We start from the raw sequence: 21,903 nt of genomic DNA on the forward strand, positions 1-21,903 counted from the left end.
ATGCCAGTTCGAATGCCAGTGGGTTCTGTTATGGATCAGCCTGTACTTTCACACATAAATATTGAATGCTTATTGGGGGATTAGTGCCTTTGATCAGTTAATGCAGCCCAGAAGCTTTGAAGCAGACTTCAAGCGTCTCGACTCCTAACAACCCCGCGGGCTGATGTGGTACAGGTGACATTCTAAAATATGCTCTTTCACTATCATCACAGTGAGGCTGCATTTCATCTGGGTGACTCGCCACAGTGCTGCCTCTTCTGTTACATCGAATATAAGCACAGTGGCACGGTTTGGGGGACAGGGCCCATTGTTGCCTCTACAAACGATTGCCCGCTGAGGTTAAAATGGATCAGCACTAGGGCTGCAATATAAGATTATTTTCATTGGGGATTCATCTTTATTTTATTTTCTCGATTCATTGATTAGTTGTTTGGTCTATTAAATGCCAGAAAATGGTGAAAGATCTCAATCAGCATTTCCAAAAGCCCAAAAAAGTCTTGTTTTGTCCATAACTCAAAGATATTCAGTTTACTTCACAGAGGAGAGAAGACACTAGAAATAATGACAATTAAGAAGCTGCAATCAGAGAATGTTGAGTATTTTTCATAAAAAAAAAAAGACTAATTTTAATCAGATTAATCGATTATCAAAAAAAGTTGGTTGATTAATTTAATAGTTGACAACTAATTAATCGATTAGTATTTGTGGCTATAATGAGCATTGATATTTGAAGAGATCATTTCAAATATAAATTCATTTTACAGGATTCATAAAAAAAAAAAAACTCAATAATTTTCAAGTTAGATGCAATATATTCATCTAATTGGACAATTGCTCTTCTAGTCTTAGTGCACACACTGTACTAGTCAACATGTTTATATCTACTGTAGTACAATCCTTAATCCTTGTCCAGGAAGCAGGCCAACAATAAAGTTTGAAATGTTTATTTCTCCGACATGCTCTTCATTTAAATGGATAATATGCTGGACTAACTGGACGTGTAAATACATTTACTGATATAAATGGACAAATGAATTTTATAAGATTTGTATAAGTTTGCAAGGGTCTATGTAGGTTTATTTAATTTCCCTATTGAGAAAGATGTCCTACTAGTCTAAATTGACACATTCTGTTGATATTACTTAACATAAAGTATTTCATTTGGCCGTAATGGACTTACATCTGATGTATACCAGGGGTTGATGCATAGACTGTGTAAGTGAAGCCAAAACATCTGGGTTGCCCCTGGTGGCTGGCTGCAGTATAGCTCATAAATCCTGCCCCCTACACGGTCGTGAATGGGAGATGGGCCAAACAAAAAAAATCGACGTACACGTCAAATACATTTTTCCCAGGGCGGCCTCTAGCTCACCGAGTAGAGTGTGCTCCCTATGTAGGCCGAGTCCTTTGCAGCGGCCGGGGTTTGAATCTGACCTGCGGCCCTTGGCTGTATGTCATCCCTTCTCTCTCCCCCCTTTCCAATCTGTCTATGCATGCTATGCTGTCTTTAAAAAAAGCTGGTTTCTGTTATTTTAGATAGCTCTTATCACACTGATGTTTGTTCAAGTGTTAAGTTTGGTTTTAACAAGTTATGTCATTCTATAAGCAGCGGGGTGAAACGTCTGAAATGGTTGACAGCTGTGACTGACTCGCAGTCCAACGCTGGATCACTATTGCGCAGACTCTGGCTCCAAATTTACAGGATGGTGGCGCCTATATCCAGGATATTTTGGCTTCACTTTTGCACAGTGGGAGGAAGTGGAGACATGTCGTCCATCTTTTTTTTTTTCTACAGTCTATGATTTAAACAGACACATTATTTAAATTGGCTTAAGCAGACTAAAGTATTTGTCTAATTTCTTCATGGTTTTACTGGGCATGGTGGTCTAAATGGCCATGTTAATTATCTAAATTAATCAATTTTACTGATCGAACATGGATCATGGTTATACTAACAGAACTCACCCCGTCTCATTACTGTACCTCTACCCTCTGAACAGGTCTCACTGTGTGCTTGGAAAACTGGGACTCTCTGGTGATTTCTGATTTTCAGCCTCAGCCCAAAGAACATAGTGTTCCTCATCATGCAGATTGCTAACCATGCTTTTTTATCTAGGCCAAGATGTTCCCAAGGCAAAACAAAACCCGGCAATGTCTTTGTCTTGCGCAAGTATTGACACTATTCTGTCTCTTAATGTAAGATAACAAAAACATACAACCTCTAGATACAAAGGTAAGTACATCTGAAAATCTCTTTCACCTGGTGTCACCACAAGGCAAAAAATGACCATTAAAAGTCATCAGATATATAGATTTGTTTAGGTTCATCTTCAGATTAAAACAGGATTTACTGTATATCAGGCCAAAAAAGCTGTGCTACTCAAAATTGATGTAGTGTACTTAACAAGGTCACGATGTTTAAAAAATGAGAAATATTGCGGTGAACACTTATATACACTTATATCACAATATATGATTACCAAGCAACATTCAGTTATGTTTTAATTAAGCTCTTAAAGGGCCCTTTCATTTACCCAACAAGAAGAAATTGATGTGCTGTTGTGACGGCTGGATCATGAATGCTGTATGCAAGTTGCATCCTGTCCTCCCATACTTATCCCCTGATCTTATTCGCCTTTCACAGAGAGGATCATTGCTTTTTTTAATCAGGTGAGGCTGAAAAACTGTGTTACCATGGCAACTGTGCCCCTGGCCAGAGCAATAGCATGCTTTCATGCCTGTCAACACAACTCCAAAGTTTTCTGTCAGAGACTGGAGTGGTTTATAAAATACTGAAATGTGATCCTCTGGCGTAGAGGTGAGTCAGATACAGGCCTCTCCATCTCACTAGACAAGCTGCTGTTTATTGGGATAATGGGGGGGCCAACAGGGGTTAAAGCAAACATCCCCTCCTTCCTTTTAAGTAATGATCAGCCCGTCCTTCAAAACAGTCCAGACTCTCCCTCGCATGTATGAGCCATTACCCAGGCAATATTGGATGAAAGAGACACAGAGGAGCAGAGCTGATATGGGATTTAAAAGTGCTGATGGAAGACCACTGTACACAACATCAGCTTAGAGCCGCATGTGTGCATTTGCCTCTCAGTGCAGTGGAAGCGCTCATGATTAAAATCATGTTCATTCACCAAGCCAACGTGAGCGGGCCTGTTTACCGTGTAGATGTATATTTACACTGTGACCTCAATACATAGGAGATGAGTCATAAGAAAATGGAGCTAGTAGCGATGTTTCTGCCGAATCACACTGCTTCTTTGCTTTCATAGATAAGCAGAGCAGAAGCTTTTATCACTTAAGCGGGTAGCCTCTTAATCATTACACAGCGACTTCCCGACACCGCCAATGACCTGTAGACACAGTATTGATTATTTTCAGTATTTACAGTATCGGCCTGTAGGCTTTCATATAAGGCTCAGTTGTCTGTTTGCTGTTTAAGTTCACTGTACAGACTGATGGGAGTGTCGTCACTGGCAGAGCTTACATAACAGCACAGTCCCTTTTCTTATCCCAGTGCATACAGAACATATCACACTGATAAGCTTATTACGTTGAACAACAATCTTCTCCATTAGGGATCCTATTCTGTTTTATGGAACTAAGATGTGTGGCTTCAGTAGCGGAGCGGCAATCGGGAGAGTCGGGACTTTTCACAGTGGGCCGGTAGTGTTTCGAGGCCGAAATTATAACTGATAATAGTTATACATTGCAAGTTCTTAGCAACACCATCCGGCGGTCTGGTGTGCAGCCGCTGCTCGCTGGTCAAACTGTGCAGCCTCTGCTCAACCTGTATGGCGGGCCGCAGCAGCCTCTTATTTCAGTACAAACACAGCACAGGCTAATCAGAAAGCACTAACAAAGTGCAGGTCACAACCATGTCTAGGATTTTCAGAAATATAGGGGGATCAGTGAGCGGCCCCTCCCCAAATGGCATAGCCCTGGTCAGCCTATGACGTAGAGCCATCGAACACTTTTTTCAGCGTCACGTTTGGAAGTCTATCGGTAACGTTAACAGACAGCGTGTGAGTCTAATGATGGAAAGCCAAAACAGAAAAGGGAAAGGTGACGCTGAGAAGGTCAGACTCAAAAGGAAAAAAATAATGGAGGAGGAGGCAGCAAAATGCTCCAAAATAACAGATATGTTCCGGGCATCAACGAGTAAAGATACTACAAGTGAAATAAGCTAACTTTGCTAAGCACCTAATGTCACAGCTAGGCACAGATGGGAATTAGCACCAGCTACCAGCCAGCCAAAAGCTTGTGAAATTTGAAAGTGCATTGGAACTGACTGCCAAGCTTGGGCTAGTGTGGATCGTGTTGCTGTGTGTTGTTCATCCGTTCGCCGGACCATCCTTGATCGATCAATTCATTGTTTTGTAAAATGAAATGAAATGACCATCATGATTTCCCAGGGACTAAAGTAATTGTGTTGTCCGACCAACAGTCTAAAACCCCAAGGCATTTAGTTTACTATTATATTGATTAGTATTATGATTAATCGATAATTAAAATAGTCGCTGATTCATTTTTCATTTGAGTGAATGAATTAGTCAAATTGTTTCAGCTCCAATCTCCTTGAAATGTAACACAAAGTTTCATAAAAGAGAATGACTAGATTCATTTATTCAACCTTCCAACATTCCTTTAATTTAAGCAAAGACTTGGGTTGCATAGTTCAATGTAATAATAATAATAAGAGTGCATATTATATTCTATCTTCAGCAGAAATCCTGGCCCTCTGTGCCACCTGCACAGTGTAAACAGTGCATGCTATAATTTCCGGACACAAAGTAATTCACATCACAAACAAATCACAAAGCCTTAATAACGTGTCCTGAGTTCTGATTGGACGGTGTAAAACATTGTAATATCCAGACTTTTGGTAACTGGAAATGATTCATATTATCATTAACTGCTGCTTAGCAACCAGTTGTTCCACTACTGCTCACAGACTTTATTATTTGGTAAAAGATTGTGTCAATACCTTTGATTAGAAATAGGATTGTTGTTGAACATTTGATTCATCTGGAGTTATATAATTTACTGTGTTGAAGCTAAAAGCTGAGGGCAAGACTCACATGAACATGAAACCTGATTGAGTAATAGAGTAGAATGTTTTTTGTTGTCCTTATACATCTCTTCTCAAGTGTTGTTGTCCCAGAAAAGGAGAATGTGCGATGACTCACGTGTGCTTAAAAAGTCAGTATACTATAGCTTTATACTGTAGCTGTCATGAAAGAATTGGGGTTGATCACACAGATAGGAGTCGTCAGCATGCTAAAAGCAGGACTCATCCAGCTCACTTTCAGTCAAGGAGGAAGACGTTGTTTGAAATGGGAATATTGTAACTGAATTTAAATGTATCTTCAGAATGTTTTTGCTCAGGCAGGAGTCAATTAAAGTTTCCAGTGACTTTACTGAAAGTGAATTGATTGAGGCAGAGAGAAAGAAATGTGCATGGCATGTGGAGGAGTAGCTGGAGGAATGTGGGAGGTTTGGGTTGACAAGTTGCAGGTGCAGAGCGACACTGTTGGACTCAAATAGCATGTGGATATTTCAGACAGACGGATAGACAGACGACATACTGACACAACATCCCAGCTCTGAGCCACACAGAGAAACAGTAAAGCAACTCAAGACTGCAGCCTCAACAGACAACACAGCACCGTCTCAGGAGTTTTTTTTTTTCTCTGTATCTATCAATACAGTACATTATGTAGGTGCTATACCTGTGTACCTTTCAGTGGATCTGCGCACATTTCTGCTATGGGCATTTGGCCTCCCACACATGTGGGATGCATTTTCTTAATTAGACTGGTGCAGTATTAATCTCACATAAGAGGGTATAGCTTTTATCTTGAAGAGTTTTCTCTCATGTCTAAGCAGACAGTGAGCACTAATGTGGGCAAGAAGCACTAACTTGTTAGTTACATCTTATTAGCTGTGCTAAGCTAAGCTTTTATCCTGCTGTGGGACTCCAAATTTGTTCTTGATTTTGCTCTTGACATACTTTTTACACTTTCTCGTCCTGCACTCTTCAGAAGTGAAACATTACTGTCTTGTTGCCACAATAAAAAAGTGCCATGTTAAATATAGTCTTAACATGTTAAAACCAAAGTTGGATGCATGCATTAAATTAAAACTCCTGATTAAAATCCCTGAACTAAAATATAAAGTCTTCCGAATGGTCCACATGGCAAAGGTAACCATAGTGATATTAGACAGACGCTTGGCAGCAAGAGGATCATTGGAGAAACCAAAGCAAACTGTGCTGTGCCTTTGAGGTTCAAAAAAAGAAATGTATCAACTGCCAGCAAACTGTGCAATGCAAAGTATTCTGTGTGTGTGTGAGTGGAGTTGGTTAAAGGGGCACATCCCACTACTGTGGCTATATTTGAGGGACTCTTTCATTCTCCTACACCTAGTTGGTACTGTATATGGCCATGCAGACATGTGGCTTTGGTTTTATTCAGAGGTTTTGAGAGATCCATCTCTGGGATTTCTGTCTCCACCCCAAGAATTTTGATTCACCTCTATTGTAATGTATTGTATTTATCTTTTCATTTTCATTTTCAAAGATTACATTTCAGAAACAGCAGCATATCTTTTCAGAGGCAGCGTCCTGGCTAGTCAGCATAATCCACTGACGTCAATGTCAATTACCTCTGCCAATGAGGTTATGTTTGCTGGTTTGTTTGACTGTTGTTGTTTTTTTGGTTTTATTTAGTCAGCAGGATTACGGAAAAACTACTGGCCCGGTTTTATGAAACCTGGTGGAAGGGTGTAGCAGGGGCCAAGGAAGAACCCATTACATTTTAGAGATTATTTTTCACTTTCGTTAACATTGTGAGATAGGGAATTTGTGCTGTATTCATGTGGTGTCGGAATAATCGGAAGAAATTAGTTTCTGAACAGGAAAATTCACACTGCATTAACATTGTTAAACAGGGCATGCCTTGGTGGAGGTCTGCGCTCTCAGAATGCCGTTCTAGTTGGTACTATTTTTGACCAAAATTGGAAAATAGTCTGTTGACAGTGACGTCTGTGGATAAGTGAGTAACCAGGACATTGTCTGTTTAAAGGGACATTTTGGACATTGTGTTCATTTGGAAATGGGGTGAGGACAAAGATCCTACAGTATTTATGTATAACAGTTTGTATCACATTTCACGTCTTTAATCCTGGAGTAAATTAAGGAAGCAATTCCATATTCCTTCCTATATTACATAGGTGTATCCCATGCTAACACTGTCACCTTCCTTCAGCTTATCATCCCCCTTACTTTCCCCCCTAACTGCTACATATACAGATACTGAGACAGAGACCGAAAAGTTAATGGAAATAATCAAGCCTATAGAAGGATCTTTGCATTTAAAAGGATCTTTCCATTTCTGGTTTACAGACAGTTTATTGTGGATTTAATCCTAAATATGATATGAAGTGTAATTATAATGTTAACACCATACACTAAGTTCTCTGTGCTGTATTCCTGCAGAATATACCTTAAAATCTCAGCCAATGAATCTGAACCTGTCTGCATGCCTTTGTTTCTTAAGTGAACTGCTACTTAATCTTGAACGCTTGCTGTACTGTTTCCATGTCCATCCTATCTGCTACTTAAGTGTTAACTGTTGTCAGCTCACTACAATTATCAAGTAGGAGTGCAACTCTACTTAAGTATTGGTAAGGGTTAAAAAGGGCCACAGTTATCAAGATAAAAGGGTGGAAGATAGGCACCACACTTTGCTTAGCACATTGTCATAGAAAAATACAAAAGTCAGCGGGCCACTGGGAACTACAGGTCTACATTATTGTTAGTAGGAGTCTACAGTTAGAGGCTGCCACACATGTGTTACCTGAGGTCAGTCTCTGAGATACTCCTCTGGTGCAAGTCCTCTTCTTTCTCCACCAAATCCTCCTGATGCTCCTTGTCTGTGTCTACCTTCCCCCCCAATCCCTTCCTCCCTTCCTGCGATCTCCCCTCTTTACTCGCCCTTCGCCCTTCCCCTGCTCGTCCTCCCCCACCCGCCCCCTCCGCCTCTAGCACTTCTCCTAACTGCTCGTCCCCCTCGCAAGACTGGCTCCTTGACTGCAACTGGCTGAAGACGGAGACAGAAGCAAGGGTGCAGCACATGCAAAGCAGAAAAGAAAACCAAACAAAAGCATGAATATTGTCAACAACAAGAGAAAGAGAGACAAACACAGATAGACAGTGCAGCCAAGATCAAAAGCAGACTGATTCAAAATTAACAGAAAACAGAAATGTAGACTTACAGCAAAGCACCATGCAAATGATTTTTTTTTTTTTTGCTTTGATATGAGACAACAGCTGAAAAGATGCAATGCGTTTTATGTTTCCGTGTGTGTTGCCAGATATGGACAAACTCCCCCCATGGCCTGAATGAGCAGAGTTCAGCCATTTGGTTCCAGATTTTTCTAAAACGGAGCCAAACCTGAACTCACCACAGTGAGTGAGAAAATGACACACAATGCTAGGTGGTGCATTTTCCTCTTTAAGTTTAACCAGGTGCAAACCTTTTCAAAGCTGAAAACGTCTGGACTTGGAAACATATATGGAAAGACAAGTTCACAGCTGAGGGGGATCTGTCCATTCCTGACAACAGCTTGATGAGTGTAAAGAGAGAGACAAAGTTCACTGTCCCCCCGGTGTGGACATCAACCTACCGGATTTTGCGGTTTCCTTGCGGCCTTTCTGATTGGACAGACATGTAGCTCGTGCTGCTGAACCGAGAGGCACTACTGGTTCTCGACACAGCGGACACGTCACTTACATCACTGTCCGAGGACTTGGCCGACAGGTTATCTGAGCCCCGTGGATCTCTGCCCGAACGCTGCAGAGCGGACAAAAACAATACAATATAATGGTGATGTCTTATAACACAAAAAAACTTGACTTGTGCAGTCCTTTTGATGAACACAAGTCCAACTATTTTTTTAAATCCATGCTCTTTTCAAATGTGGTCATTCCTACCATTCTTGTTCTTGTAGAGTCAGTGTTGTAATGTAACTATGTACAAATACTTTGTTACTGTACTTAAGTAGAATTTTCACGTATCTCTGGAAACTGTTACTTTTCCTCCACTACATTTCCCCTAAGCATCTTAGTTACTCGTTACTACAAAATAAAATCAGAAGAAATTTATTACACTGGAAAAAAGCAGGTTTGGTGAATCATTGCTCCTAGATTGCCAAGATAATGTACGCTCCGTTCCAGTTGGTGACCTGATGCCTGTTTGTTGCCAAGCAAAAAAAATAAAACCACAGGCCAAAACTAAAGAAGAAGAGGAGGAAGCGCAATGACTGATAGTGTCATGGAAGCACCTGGTGCAGGCTCTGCCGCCATGGTAACAGACGATGACCACCCCGACGACAGCGGTGATGAAGATAACGTTACACACCTTTGGCCATAATCAAAAGTTTTTTTTACTTTTACTTTTACTTCTAATACTTAAGTTCATGTAATATCAGAACATTACTTTTGATGCTTAAGTACAGTAAATATCAGATACTTTAAGACTTTTACTCAAGTAATATTCTAAAAAGACTTTAAAGGTGCAGTAGGTAAGACTTATAAAACTAACTTTCTGTCATATTTGCTGAAACTGCCCCTATGTTCCAGTAGAACTACATGAAGCAGGTCATTAAAATAAATCCAGCTCCTCTGGCTCCACCTACAGCCTGGAGTGAGATTTACAAATATCCACAGCTCCCTGTTCAGATGCACCAATCAGGACCAGGGGGGGTGTCAAACTGTGTGTCAATCACTGCTCAGGCACACGCATTCATTCTCCCTTGTGGGGGGAGGGGCTTAGGAGAACGTTTTGGGCTTTAGCGGAAAGGGGGGGCGGGACTGAGAAGTTGTCGATGTTCACATTTTTTGGCTAAGTCCTGGATCTTCACAATCCTACCTACAGCACCTTTAACTTCTACCAAAGTTATTTTCTGGTAAGATACTTGTACTTTTACTCAAGTATTGCTTTCAAGTACTTTATACAAGACTGTGTAGAGTAGACACGCCGTTAACATAAAATAAGACACTATGTAAACTTGTAAAAGTGACAAAAGGTATGAACTTTAAGTGCAACACTGCTCGCATGCCTTCAGCTTTTTAAAGGACAAGTAGTTTTGATCAAGATCTGGCTCTGCTGAAGAAGTGGTGAATGATGAATGTAAATAATGTAGACGTATTAGTTTAGCTCTCAGAGGAGTACAGAGAAAACATACTTGTTTGAGATGCTTGTACTTTTTCGCAAGCATTTCCAATTAAAACTACGTCATACTTCTACTCCTCTGCTAATAACTAATAACTTTCAGAATGAATGCTTTTGTTCCAGGAAATAGCCTGGTCCCAAATAGATAGCTGTTAGCAAATATATCCTAGCTAGGGGAAGCAACTATGTCATGACAGGTGCATTGCATAGCGCAGTGTCGGGTGGAAAGCTGTTTGGATAAGCTGTTCTTGAGAAAGCCGCGAGCAGCAATGTGGGAGGCCAAGCAACGTTTTCAACGCACACTGCACTAGTCTGTAATAATAATCCAACAATAGAATACACAATAGGTCATTTTACTTTTGACACGTGAAGTGTGTTTTGCTGGTTCAAGAAAATGTTTATATAATATCCTGTGTGTATGTTTTGTGGAAAGTTTACTGTAAGAGAACCTGAACTGAGTGTTACAGCAAGTGTTTAGTATTACACTGTGGGTTTAGGAGCAAAAGCTCAGATGCGTTGTTTAATAACAGTGAGAGCATTGTTCTGTCAATGGTACTTCCAAGGAGGATAATGTTCAACAGAAAAGGACTCCTCACAGTTTAATCTGGGTTTTTTTTAGACACCTAGCACACACGTTGGCTTCTCCAACTGCAATAGTTGTCATACCACAGACTTACAAGGAAAGCTGGACGGAGAGGCTTTGTGTTGTACGGCCTGGCCCAGACTGCAGCGGGACACCAGGGCCAGCTCTATAAACATGGTCAGGCCCTCTCCAGAACACAGTAGTAAACACTTGACTCTGCACACACTCACTGTCACATTCCTCGAATTAACAGCACAAGGCTTAAAGGCTCAGTTCACCCAAATGACAAAGAGAAAAAAACATTTCCTCGCTTACTCTAATGTTTTCATGTGCTAAGATTTGGAGGTATCTGCGTTTGTTTGTATGACTCAAAGCACTGAAGAATGACATTTGAAAAGAACAGCGGTGTGTGTTTCCAGAAATGTCACTCCAGACAATCCACAGATCGTCCTGTAAACATGACTTTTTATTATTATTATTATTATTATTATTATTTCCTTTCTTCAAGTTAAACAAATTTCCAACAAAAACGGTTGAATGTCGGGAATTATCCCGAGACATTGTTTATGGGGGGTTTTGTAAGGGATTGTATTTTTTCATTTAAATGTCAAAGCCAAACACATAACTCACTATCACTTGCAGTAATTGAAACTAACGTTGGGCAGAGGTGAAAGAAGTATTCAGACCTTTTACTTAAGTAAAAGTACTAACACCACACTGTAAAAATACTCTGTTACAAGTAAAAGGCCTGCAGTATAAATGTTACTTAAGTAAAAGTATGTAAGTATCATTAGGAAAATGTAATTAAAATATAAAAAGTAAAAGTACTCAATGCAGAAAAATCCTCCCATTTTAGAAACTGACAACAATCCAAATAGTTCTGTCATCAACTGTTTAATCGTCTTATCATCTCAGCTGTATTTGTAGGTCTATATATTGTTGGGTAGTTTAATTTATAATAAAACATCTATTGCATACTACATGTAACTACATGTGTTTTGTGTGCAAAAATCTTAATTTGTAAAATAACTAAAGCTGTCAGGTTAATGTAGTGGAGTAAAAAGTACAATATTTCTCTCTAAGATGTAGTGGAGTAGAAGTACAAAGTGGCACGAAAAGAAAAGACTCAAGTAAAGTACAGTACCCTTAAATGTGTACTTAAGTACAGTCCTTGAGTAAATGTACTTAGTTGCATTCCACCACTGACTTTGGGTTTCCACAGGCAGCTTTTTCAACTGAAACTCCGCTGTCCCGGCCACGCGCAGCGGATTCCAAGCAGGACTGTGACACCCCAACACGATGCCGACGGTGTACACGTTTTGCAAACAATTTGTTGTTGGTGTTGAACGGTTTCTATCCGTTTCTATCTGGCCTATCGCAAACTATTTGGTAGCTATTTGGGTTCTACTCCAGTCACTCACTTTACCGCTTAAACCGCTGTGTTCCGTTTAGTTCAAATAACGGTATGTATTGCTAGCAAGTCATTACTTATCATTGCTACAATGGTAAGGTTACTACAACGTTACTATTAAAACAAATATACCAGTATATAAAAACTCACCCAGAATACCAACTGCCTGGGCAAACTTCTGCCAAGCTAGCTGTTAACATCCCTGTAGTCATACAGAGACGTATCATAAAGTAGGCTATAGGAAAATCACATTCATTTGATTTTCATGAAATGTTAAATATAGCATGTGTGTATACACGGGAGGATATATTGGAGGCACCTTCGCGAGTCTGCCCTGTCATTTGCTACCTATCTGCATAAGTTGACTAAAAGTCAACTTGGGGAGAGCGGTAAACATCCAGGCACTTTTGCCGGCGTCAGCAGACTTCGCTCGTACCGCTGTTCTCATAGGGAATGAATTGAATCGCTCCGCTCTGCCGTTATTAAAGCTGCCTGTGGAAACCCAGCGTTACTCAGTTATTTCCAACCTTCGAACTGAGTTGAGTGTTTACCTGTTTTGGTATGTTTTTTGTGTGACTTACACTATGCAAACATCAGTGCACATGCGCAGTATCATGTTGATATGTGCATGTGCACATGGTTGACCGCATGCAAAGTGTGCCATATGGCCTATGCACAGTGCAACCATGCAAACAGTATACTGTAGGGACATGTCTTTTTCTGTGAATCTGGAGTACCAAAGCATGAAATTCAGCATATCTGGACATGTGTTTTGTACCTTGTGGTAGTCCTGCTCCAGCCTGGAGTCGGAGCCCGCTCCTTGCTTGTACTTGTTCATCTTCAGCTTCATCTGCCTGGTCCGCTCCTCCATGTCCATACCTAAGCACAGAGACAGCAGACTGTCAGGGAGGGGGGGTGATGCAGTGTGGAAGGCCTGATGGAGGGACATACACACTGTTATGGTGAGAGACAAGCTTCTGCTGTGCTATGAGCCATGAGCTATGACAAGGACAGACCTAATGGGATAAAGCTGAATGGACGGCTATATTAAACAAAGGAACAAAAAAACACAAACAGAAAGTACTGCCCGGTAAAGGTGAGCTGCATTTCATATTCAACAGCTACCTGTCGTCACAATTCCAGACTCATTTAACCGTATGGAATATTTGGAACAAAATGCTCTTTTTAATTGACTAAATAATAATCAAATAGAAAAATGTATCGACTCCTGCTTCATAGTATAGAAGCATAGGACACTTATACTAGAGCTGCACGATATGAGGAAAATATGCGATGTGCGAGAACATTGTTGAATATCCCGATAACGGTATTACTTGTGATAAATAAAACGGATATTAAAGTCTACTCATATTATTTTATTGAACATATTGAACTGAACATAAAAGGCACCACATACAAAAAAGAATGACAATTACATTTTAAAGTGCAGTTTTCTACTGATACTCTCTTTTGCGGTATGTCGCAGTCTTTCGCGGTGTGTTTATTGCGCAAGTTGATATATCGCGATAACGATAAAAAAAAACGATATATTGTGCAGCCTATACTTATACTACACTAAACAAAATGTACGACCTCCACCACATTTTACACGAGATTCTCGATAAATGCCAATCCTGAATCCTGAATGATCCAACTAATTGGCTTAGCTCAAACTGAAAGGCTTTTTTTTTCTAACTTCAGTGCTTTGCAAAATCATCCCATCATCCTGTTTGCCCATCTCATCTCCTTTTAAATTCAATTGATGCACTGAGCTTTGTTTCATTTTGCTGCAGGCGCAATTTGCACTGTAGAAACATCACGCCATAATCAATACAGACGCTTAACCCTCGTTCTGCTGGAGGTAATAAGCCACTGCATAAGAACTATGCACATCGTATGTACCTAAATAGACAATAAAACAGCAAAGTAATACCTCAACAAATACTTTGTGCTGAAACTGCTACACGTGTTCTTCTCTGCGAAAAACAATCACCACCAAATTATGACTTCCCTGCTCATACCCTCATCTACTTTCTCTCCACTTGGTCTCTGTCTCTACTTTTGTGTCATATGATGGCAATGATGAAGTGAAGATGAATGTGCATGTAATACAAGTGCCATGCACACATACAGAATGCCCTATAAGCTTCACATAAATACACGCACACAGACAAAGAAAAGCCATACAAGCTGAGAGCAAATAAATGACTGCGATCGTGAGGCAAACGTGATTTCTCTGTCTCTCTTGGTTAATTGTTTACCAGTACTACACTGCTTCTGTAACATCTCACAACCCACACACTTCTATGTCTTTAGTTTTCTCTGCATGACAAGGAAAGGGTTATTACATGTAGGAGGCATTCGGGAAACTGCGTGTAATGTCACACCACATCTGTGTACCTAAAAACTTGTTCAGCTATTGGAGTGATGCTGCTTTTTAAGTTACAGTGTGGTTTGAAAAGTGTGGTGACTTTGGCTCATTGGGGTTTGAAATGAGGTTAAAGCTGCAGCTTTCAGCCTTTCTGTGATTTAAGGGTCTTTACAGCCAAATCAGAGGAATAGTGAAGGAACTGCTAGCCTTTTTATACAGAGTATACAGATGAGAAGATTGATACCACTTTCATGTCTGTATGCTGAATATGTGGCTGGAGTCAGCAGCCGGTTAGCTGAGCTTTGCACAACACAACAGCTAGCCTGGTTCTGTCAAACGTATAAGACTGACTTCATGTCCTGAATGTCAGTCATTGAATCATCTCAAAGTAAATGGGCTGCATTAGAAACAGCTAATTAAAAACAAACCCATTCATATGACTCTCATGATGAAACTCACACAATTATACTTAATTAGGCCAAAAAAATCAATTTAGGTAAATGATGAAAATGTGTCTACAGAGAGAGTAATCCAAATAAGGAGATTATGCTGACATACTTTGACAGCAAGTTTTCTCTAGACAGAAAATCACATGGTCTCATGTCAAGACCTGCTGCAAAGAAACCACAGTGGCATGACCATGACAGGCACAGTCTATCCGCAGCAAAATAAAAAGAAATGACAAAGAAGCCAGAAGCGTCATCTACAGAATAATTAAGAGAATGAAGGCGAGCAAAGCAGGGGAAAGAGATGAGTGGAGGTGGGTGGGCAGGTGGGGGAGGGCAAGCCAGGAAGAGGTACAGAATGAATAAAAGAAGGAGAAGAAGAAGAGGAAGAGGAGGCTGAGTCAGAAAAGAAAGGTGAAGAAGAGGAAGAAGAAGGGACAGACCTGAGTTCGTCCAACCTGGTGAGTCCGTGTCTTCTGGGATCACATCACAGAATGGACAGACACAGACAGAGGAGAGGAAGATGGATGTAAGAGGATGTACGAAGGGTAAAAGGGGGGGTGGGAGGGGTAGAAGAGGGAGGAAGGAAGGAGGGCGACCCCATCACCATGATAACAGAGTATGCCAGGTTTGGAGGAAGAGGATGGAGTGGTCAGGAGGGAGGGAGGGACACAACACGACAACAGTACGACACGACAACGACAAAACAAGAACAGACGATACACAAAGAAAATCATAGAGTACACCAAGAACACACAAACTCCACCATGGGCACAGTGAGAAGTCGAAAGGAGAGGCTGAGGCGGAGGGTAAGAGTTTGGTTATTAGAGCTTAGGAGGGAGGAGAGGGGGGAGAGGTTGGGAAGGTGAGAATCTGTGCTTTAAAGGAAAAAGAGCTGAAACAGTAAAGAGATGTTAATGCGCCCGACCAGGTAGAAACTCGAGACCTCTGAGGAGAGGCAGGGAGACAGGGAGGGGGGGAGGAAAGGAGGGTAAAAGGAGAAGTGGATGTCACTTGGGTCTGCATGGGGCAACTGTGGGGGACAGTCTGGAAAAATAACGTAAAAGAAAGGAAGAAAAAAAAACTGAAAATTGAAAGCACGGAGCAGCGAGCACACAAAAGAGAGAGTCGACTACTGTACAGTACCTCACAAAGTTTTAGCAAAACAACGTGAAAATTGACACAAATACCGACGTAACCTGAGTAGAGTGCAAGAGCGCACATTGAATACACGCACGCAGGCGCACACACACACACACACACGCACGCAGGTGCACACACACACACACACACACACACACACATAGGGAACAGCTACAGTATCTGCCTTTGCTTGCTTTCAGGCATTACATATGTTCCTCCTCTTCGTACAATTCATGTCCTTTCCGTCCGCTCAGCCTGCTAAGACCCTGGAATATTCTTTTTTTTTTTTAAGATAATTTTGGGAATTTTAGGCCTTTATTTGAATAGGACAGCAAAGACATGAGAGGGGAGAGAGAGGGGTCGTGACATGCAGCAAAGGGCCATATCTCGGAGTCGAACCTGCGGCCGCTGCATCGAGGAGTATACCGCTATACAAGGGGGCCTGCGAGAAAGGACTGCGATTTAATTTCTCTATCACGTTCTCTATGTGTGTTTGGATCCCGTGTAAGCAACCACTCTTGGACCGTGGACAGATCGCGGGTTCAACGTTGTTTGGTTTGTACAACACAGTTTGTAATCAGCAGCGTCTGTACAGTAACCCCTCCTCAGAGCCCCCCTCCGTCCACCATTCTATCATTCCTGTTCCCCGACCTCCCTGTCTAATCTCTGTCCAGGAGTCTGAACATGACAAAACCAACAGTGACAGCCGGGAGGGCAAAAGACGCCCGCTCCAATCAGACTTCTTTTTCATAACCCCTTACACAGAATTTGCATTTAGCTCAATTAGTACTCCATTAGGGTGAATAATAAAGTGTCACATGAATAAAAAGACAATGTGAGACATCTGCCTCAACAGCTTTCATCTCTTTGTGGCAGCTAACATCATCTCATTAGAGAGTCAAACGATAGTCAAGAGAGTTTTTTTTTTTTCTCTCCTTACTTCAGCTGCATCATGTAGGTCATCAGGATAGGAGAGTGATATATTCAGACAGAGATGGGAGTGAAAAACCAGAACTCGGTGTGAAAAAAGTCTCCTGTGGCCTGTGGGTTAATACTGTGTGGTCTTAAGATCTCATAGTTAACCCATCAGCCTTTCAATGACAAATTATTCAAAGACTACAGACCCCAGGTGCAGACAAAACAGCAATTTAATCACAGAGTTGCAAACAATCACACATGGCGATGCTAAAAATGAGCTCACCTGCCCTGATATTAAATCCTGATTCCCGTATCATGCCAGACATTTGGCTCATTTCTTATTTCCCAGGCTTTCTACAAGTTAAAGCTAACTTAAATGTTTCTCATGCGACCAGTCAAAGCAGTCTTTGTGCATCACCATTTATGTTTTTATCTTCCTAAAATAGAGTATTCCCCAGTAAATAAAAACAAAGTGGAACACATTTTCTATATCATGGAGGTGGCAGATTCAACAAATATGCTTTTCGTCTTCCACACTGACATACCGTTCAGTTTCAACATTCAGTTGCAAACTGGGCTCATAAATGAGATACAACATGATTTTGAGAACACTATCATCCTAACTGTACACATTTTGGTTTAGTCCATATATCACTGGCCCCCAGTTCTTTACTATCTGCTCGATCAGATTCTCTTAACAGGCAAACGTGGATATGTTCCTTATCAAACTACTGCTGTTAAACTATGTGCAGCCATCATCCCATCCACTTCCAAGAGACATTTTTTTTGTTATTCATTTGGATTTTCATTTTTTGAGACCAATACTCACACTGTAGGTCAATTCTTCACTCATATTCATTGCAGCCTTTTGTTTTAGTAAATTACTTCTAGTACATGCCACAGGTACAGTATACTGTAGCATCAGATATAGCAGGGTGCTTGACCTCTCTACCTGTTTATTTAAGAAGAGATTAAAAAAAAATGCACCACCTGCAAAAAGCTGAAAAAATACATTTACTCGAGTACTGTACTGAAGTACAAATTTGAGCTACTTGTACTTTACTTGAGTCTTTTCTTTTCATGCCACTTTCTACTTCTACTCCGCTACATTTCAGAGAGAAATATTGTACTTTTTACTCCACTACATTCATCTGACAGCTTTAGTTACTTTACACATTAAGATGTTTGCACACAAAACACGTGTAGTTTATTAAATACGATGTTTTATTATAAATTAAACTACCCAACAATACACAGGCTGAAATGATTAGACCATTAAACACAGAAGCGTCGGATCGTTCCCAGTTTCTAAAATGGGAGTTCTTTTACTCTTAATACTTTCAGTACATTTTTCTGATGATACTTACATACTTTTACTTAAGTAACATTTTCAATGCAGGACTTTTGCTTGAAACAGAGTATTTTTATAGTGTGGTATTAGTACTTCTACTTAAGTAAAAGATCTGAATATGTCTTCCACCACTGAAAATAAGTTGCATCTACAGCCACCACAGCATAGCATGTGGGAATAACATATCACAGAGTAACATAACAGGTACATTAAAGAAAGCTTAATTCAATGGGAAGTGACAATGTGTTTCCATGGAAGCAGGGAATACAGCAAACACAGCACCTCAGGACACCGCTGGTGTCAAGACCTTAGCAACACATTTCATCCAGGGATGACAGCATTTCTTCAAACTTAACTTCATGAAATTAAGGATGACACTGTGCCAAGTAGGGTAGGGCAACATTTTGATATAAAAAATTCTGATTTCAATTTGGATTCCGGTTCTTATCGATTCCGATTCTTTGAGCAGTGTAGTTAAAATGGGTCACATGCTTATTTCACAGATAAGAGGAGCATTTTATTTTTATTCAATGGTAAATTACAGTTTTACTGGGCTTTTTCAACGTAAAATAAAGTTAGACTTTAGAGCGTCGCTTACTGTGCTCCATGGCTCCAACAAGACAAGCGCCTGGAAACCCAAACTTGCGTGTGTTAAATTTGGAACCGATGATCAGATTGAAAACGATTCCAGCAAAGAAACGACTCCATTGGAACTGTAATTTTAGAAACAATTCCAAGTTGGAACCGGTATTGGATGCCCAATCCTAGTGCCAAGACACTTTTTTTCTTTGTTAGGGGTAGTAAAATGTGCCGGGCTTTACAGAATCCAACCTAAATCTGTTTCCAAACGCTAAGTGATGATGCAGAGATCAGAGTGTCTACAGAAACATTAGCTCCATGCTGCACTGCAAAACCACACCAAGAGGGGAGAGACAGGAAAACAGAAGGACGCCATCCAGAGGCCGACCTGGGCAACCCCATCTTGGACACCATTTACAATCATTCTGCTGGCCCACGCAAAATATATAAAACAAGCTCTCCTTGTATTATATATTTCCTAATTCTTTTTATATTTTTCTAACACCCAGCTTCTACTGTGCATTGTCCAGGTCTGACTTTGGTGAGGCTGTAATCCAGCTGATAAGAGTCCACACAGACTGAAAGACAGCACGGAAAAACTCTTCAATGACGGATCACTTTGGTAGAATATTGTTTAGATTTTGAAGATGCATACCTTTATATGAGTCCATGAATGAGAAACAACTGATTTGCCTTTCTTGCTCTGCAGTAAACACTGTTCACGTGAAGAATGTCACTCTTACTATTAAAAATGTAGCGATGACAAGTGCTTTTAGGGCATCTACAGTACTGTACACAAGATTAGATTAGATTACATTACATTACATTACATTAGATTACATTAGATTTTATTGTCCACCTTGGTGGAATTTGTCTTCGGCTTCTCCAAAACATTAAAACACAACCATGACATTGGATGTTATCAAACATTAAACATACAGCACAATAATACTACACAACAACAGTAGGTGGAGAGACGTTATCTTGGAGGACATTTTAAAAAGCTGTCCCCCAATATTCTGTTTAAATTTGTCTCAACTCCTATGCTCGTTAACTCTTCTTAAAGATTGTCAAAACTTTAAAAAAAGTTCTCCGCACATCTTCCAGCAGTATGCGTCTGAATCAGGTGCTTCTCAAAACTTTATTTTTGTGGAATTAAAATAGGTACAGTATTTACGATACATTATTCATTCACAAAGAAAATTGGTGTCCTTAAAGGTTGGATTTTTCCTCTTTTTTTTTTAATTAAGGCATTAAGATCAATTTTCAAAAGATGATTTTTTTTATTCCTCTTTTTAGTCAACTTTAGCATGGGTTCATAAACTTATGAGTGCCACTGTATGTGGGACAACAAACTTACCACAAGGCCATAAAAAAACACACATCCATACAGCCTTGACAACATGGAGCTTACGCAGCATTTGTTTGGGTGTCCTGTGACATTCTGAAACAAGAGGTTTCATTTCAAGAACTGCTATTGGTCAAGCCATGACGAGGCTCCGCCTCCTCACCGTGATGCGCTGACTGTCAGGTGGCAGCATATCTTTTTCTGTTTGGTGTAAGGTAGTGAGTTGGTTACTGTTCATGGATAATATAGAAAAGTAACGCACACCAAGGGTTGTAGTGAGGCGCTGATGACTACAATCTACTGTGATTTACTGTGCTTTTTATGATAATCGATTTGTTTTAATATGTTTATTAATTTGGCCAGTGAAGCACTATGTGACTCTGTGATAAGTGCTTTATAAATAAACTTTACTTACTTACTTACTGGAGGTAGACTTGAAAATAAAATTAAACGAGTTGCACACTCTCCAAATGCATGTCTCTGTTTATTCTGATGACGTTTCGGCTCTGAGGCCTTTTTCAAATTCCTGTTCATGGACTCATACAATTGATTGAAAAAAAAAAGCCAAAATACTCTATCAAAGTGAAATATAGCTTTAAAAAGTGTCAGAAACCCACACCCACACCAACCAACCTGTGTCAGTGAGGGAGGGGTGTGGCTGTGTCCCTCCATCAGACAAAGAGCCATTCAGCCCTCGCTGCTGGTCCTCCCATGTTACTTCTACAGCAAGACACACGCACACACATACAGATATATATATATATATGCATACATACACACGCACACACACACACACACACACACACACACACACACACACACACACACACACACACACACACACACACACACACACACACACTGGTTTGCACGCTGCTGGAATCGTACAGACCTTGGATTATCTAAGATCCTGCACAAAATGTGCAATAAAGAATTATTTTGATTTCATTACCTTTTAATACACATTTAAACAACCATGATGCTTATCTTTTGCAGTGATAACAGAGGCCAGTGTAAAGACTGGTAGGAAAGAAAAAGACTTCTTTGCCACTTCAGCACTGAAATCATGGACAGCTCCTCGTCAAAGATAATGAACTTTGCTCCATCTGCTGGCCAACACAGGTAACAGTCCAAACGCTTCTAAGAAGAGATCAGACTCTGCAGTACTTCTACAGCACAGTCAAAAGCACAGAATTCAGGAAATACTACACTTATTATTATTATTATTATTATTTACTTAATAATTACTTATTATTTGTTGAGATGCAATTACATTTCACTTATTTTTTGGCTGTGTTTGATAATCAATGTCTAATTAAAATGATTGGCTATTTCACAATGGAAATGGAAAGGACATTCTTTGGGAGGTGGAGCTGCACAGAATGAATTTCTTTTAAAGTAGACGTCAGATTTGGGGCCGTACTGGAGCCAGAGAGGGACAGACCAGCACAACCACAGCACTCTGTACATATTAACATCAGCTTCAGCTACATACAACTCTCTAAT

General features: G+C 40.4%; 1 protein-coding gene across 49 annotated transcripts in view; it reads right to left on the reverse strand.

The window, feature by feature from the left end:
* Positions 1–21,903, reverse strand: part of rims2a (regulating synaptic membrane exocytosis 2a) — a 175,220-nt gene that overhangs the window by 25,760 nt on the left and 127,557 nt on the right. For 27 of the 49 annotated variants that reach the window (XM_036005969.1, XM_036005968.1, XM_036005972.1 and 24 more), the window contains 3 exons: positions 13,020–13,120; positions 8,701–8,867; positions 7,872–8,114 (listed from right to left, as the gene is read on the reverse strand). The exons of 16 other annotated variants lie outside the window; for them this stretch is intronic. In XM_036005969.1, the coding sequence (XP_035861862.1) occupies positions 7,872–8,114; positions 8,701–8,867; positions 13,020–13,120 (511 nt within the window). The remainder of the gene's footprint in view (positions 1–7,871; positions 8,115–8,700; positions 8,868–13,019; positions 13,121–21,903) is intronic. 6 more of the 49 variants (XM_036006003.1, XM_036006004.1, XM_036006006.1 and 3 more) reach the window with 1 other exon arrangement.

This window comes from Sander lucioperca, chromosome 10 (assembly GCF_008315115.2).
Source record: "Sander lucioperca isolate FBNREF2018 chromosome 10, SLUC_FBN_1.2, whole genome shotgun sequence".
In the NCBI taxonomy this organism is placed as follows: Eukaryota; Metazoa; Chordata; class Actinopteri; order Perciformes; family Percidae; genus Sander; species Sander lucioperca.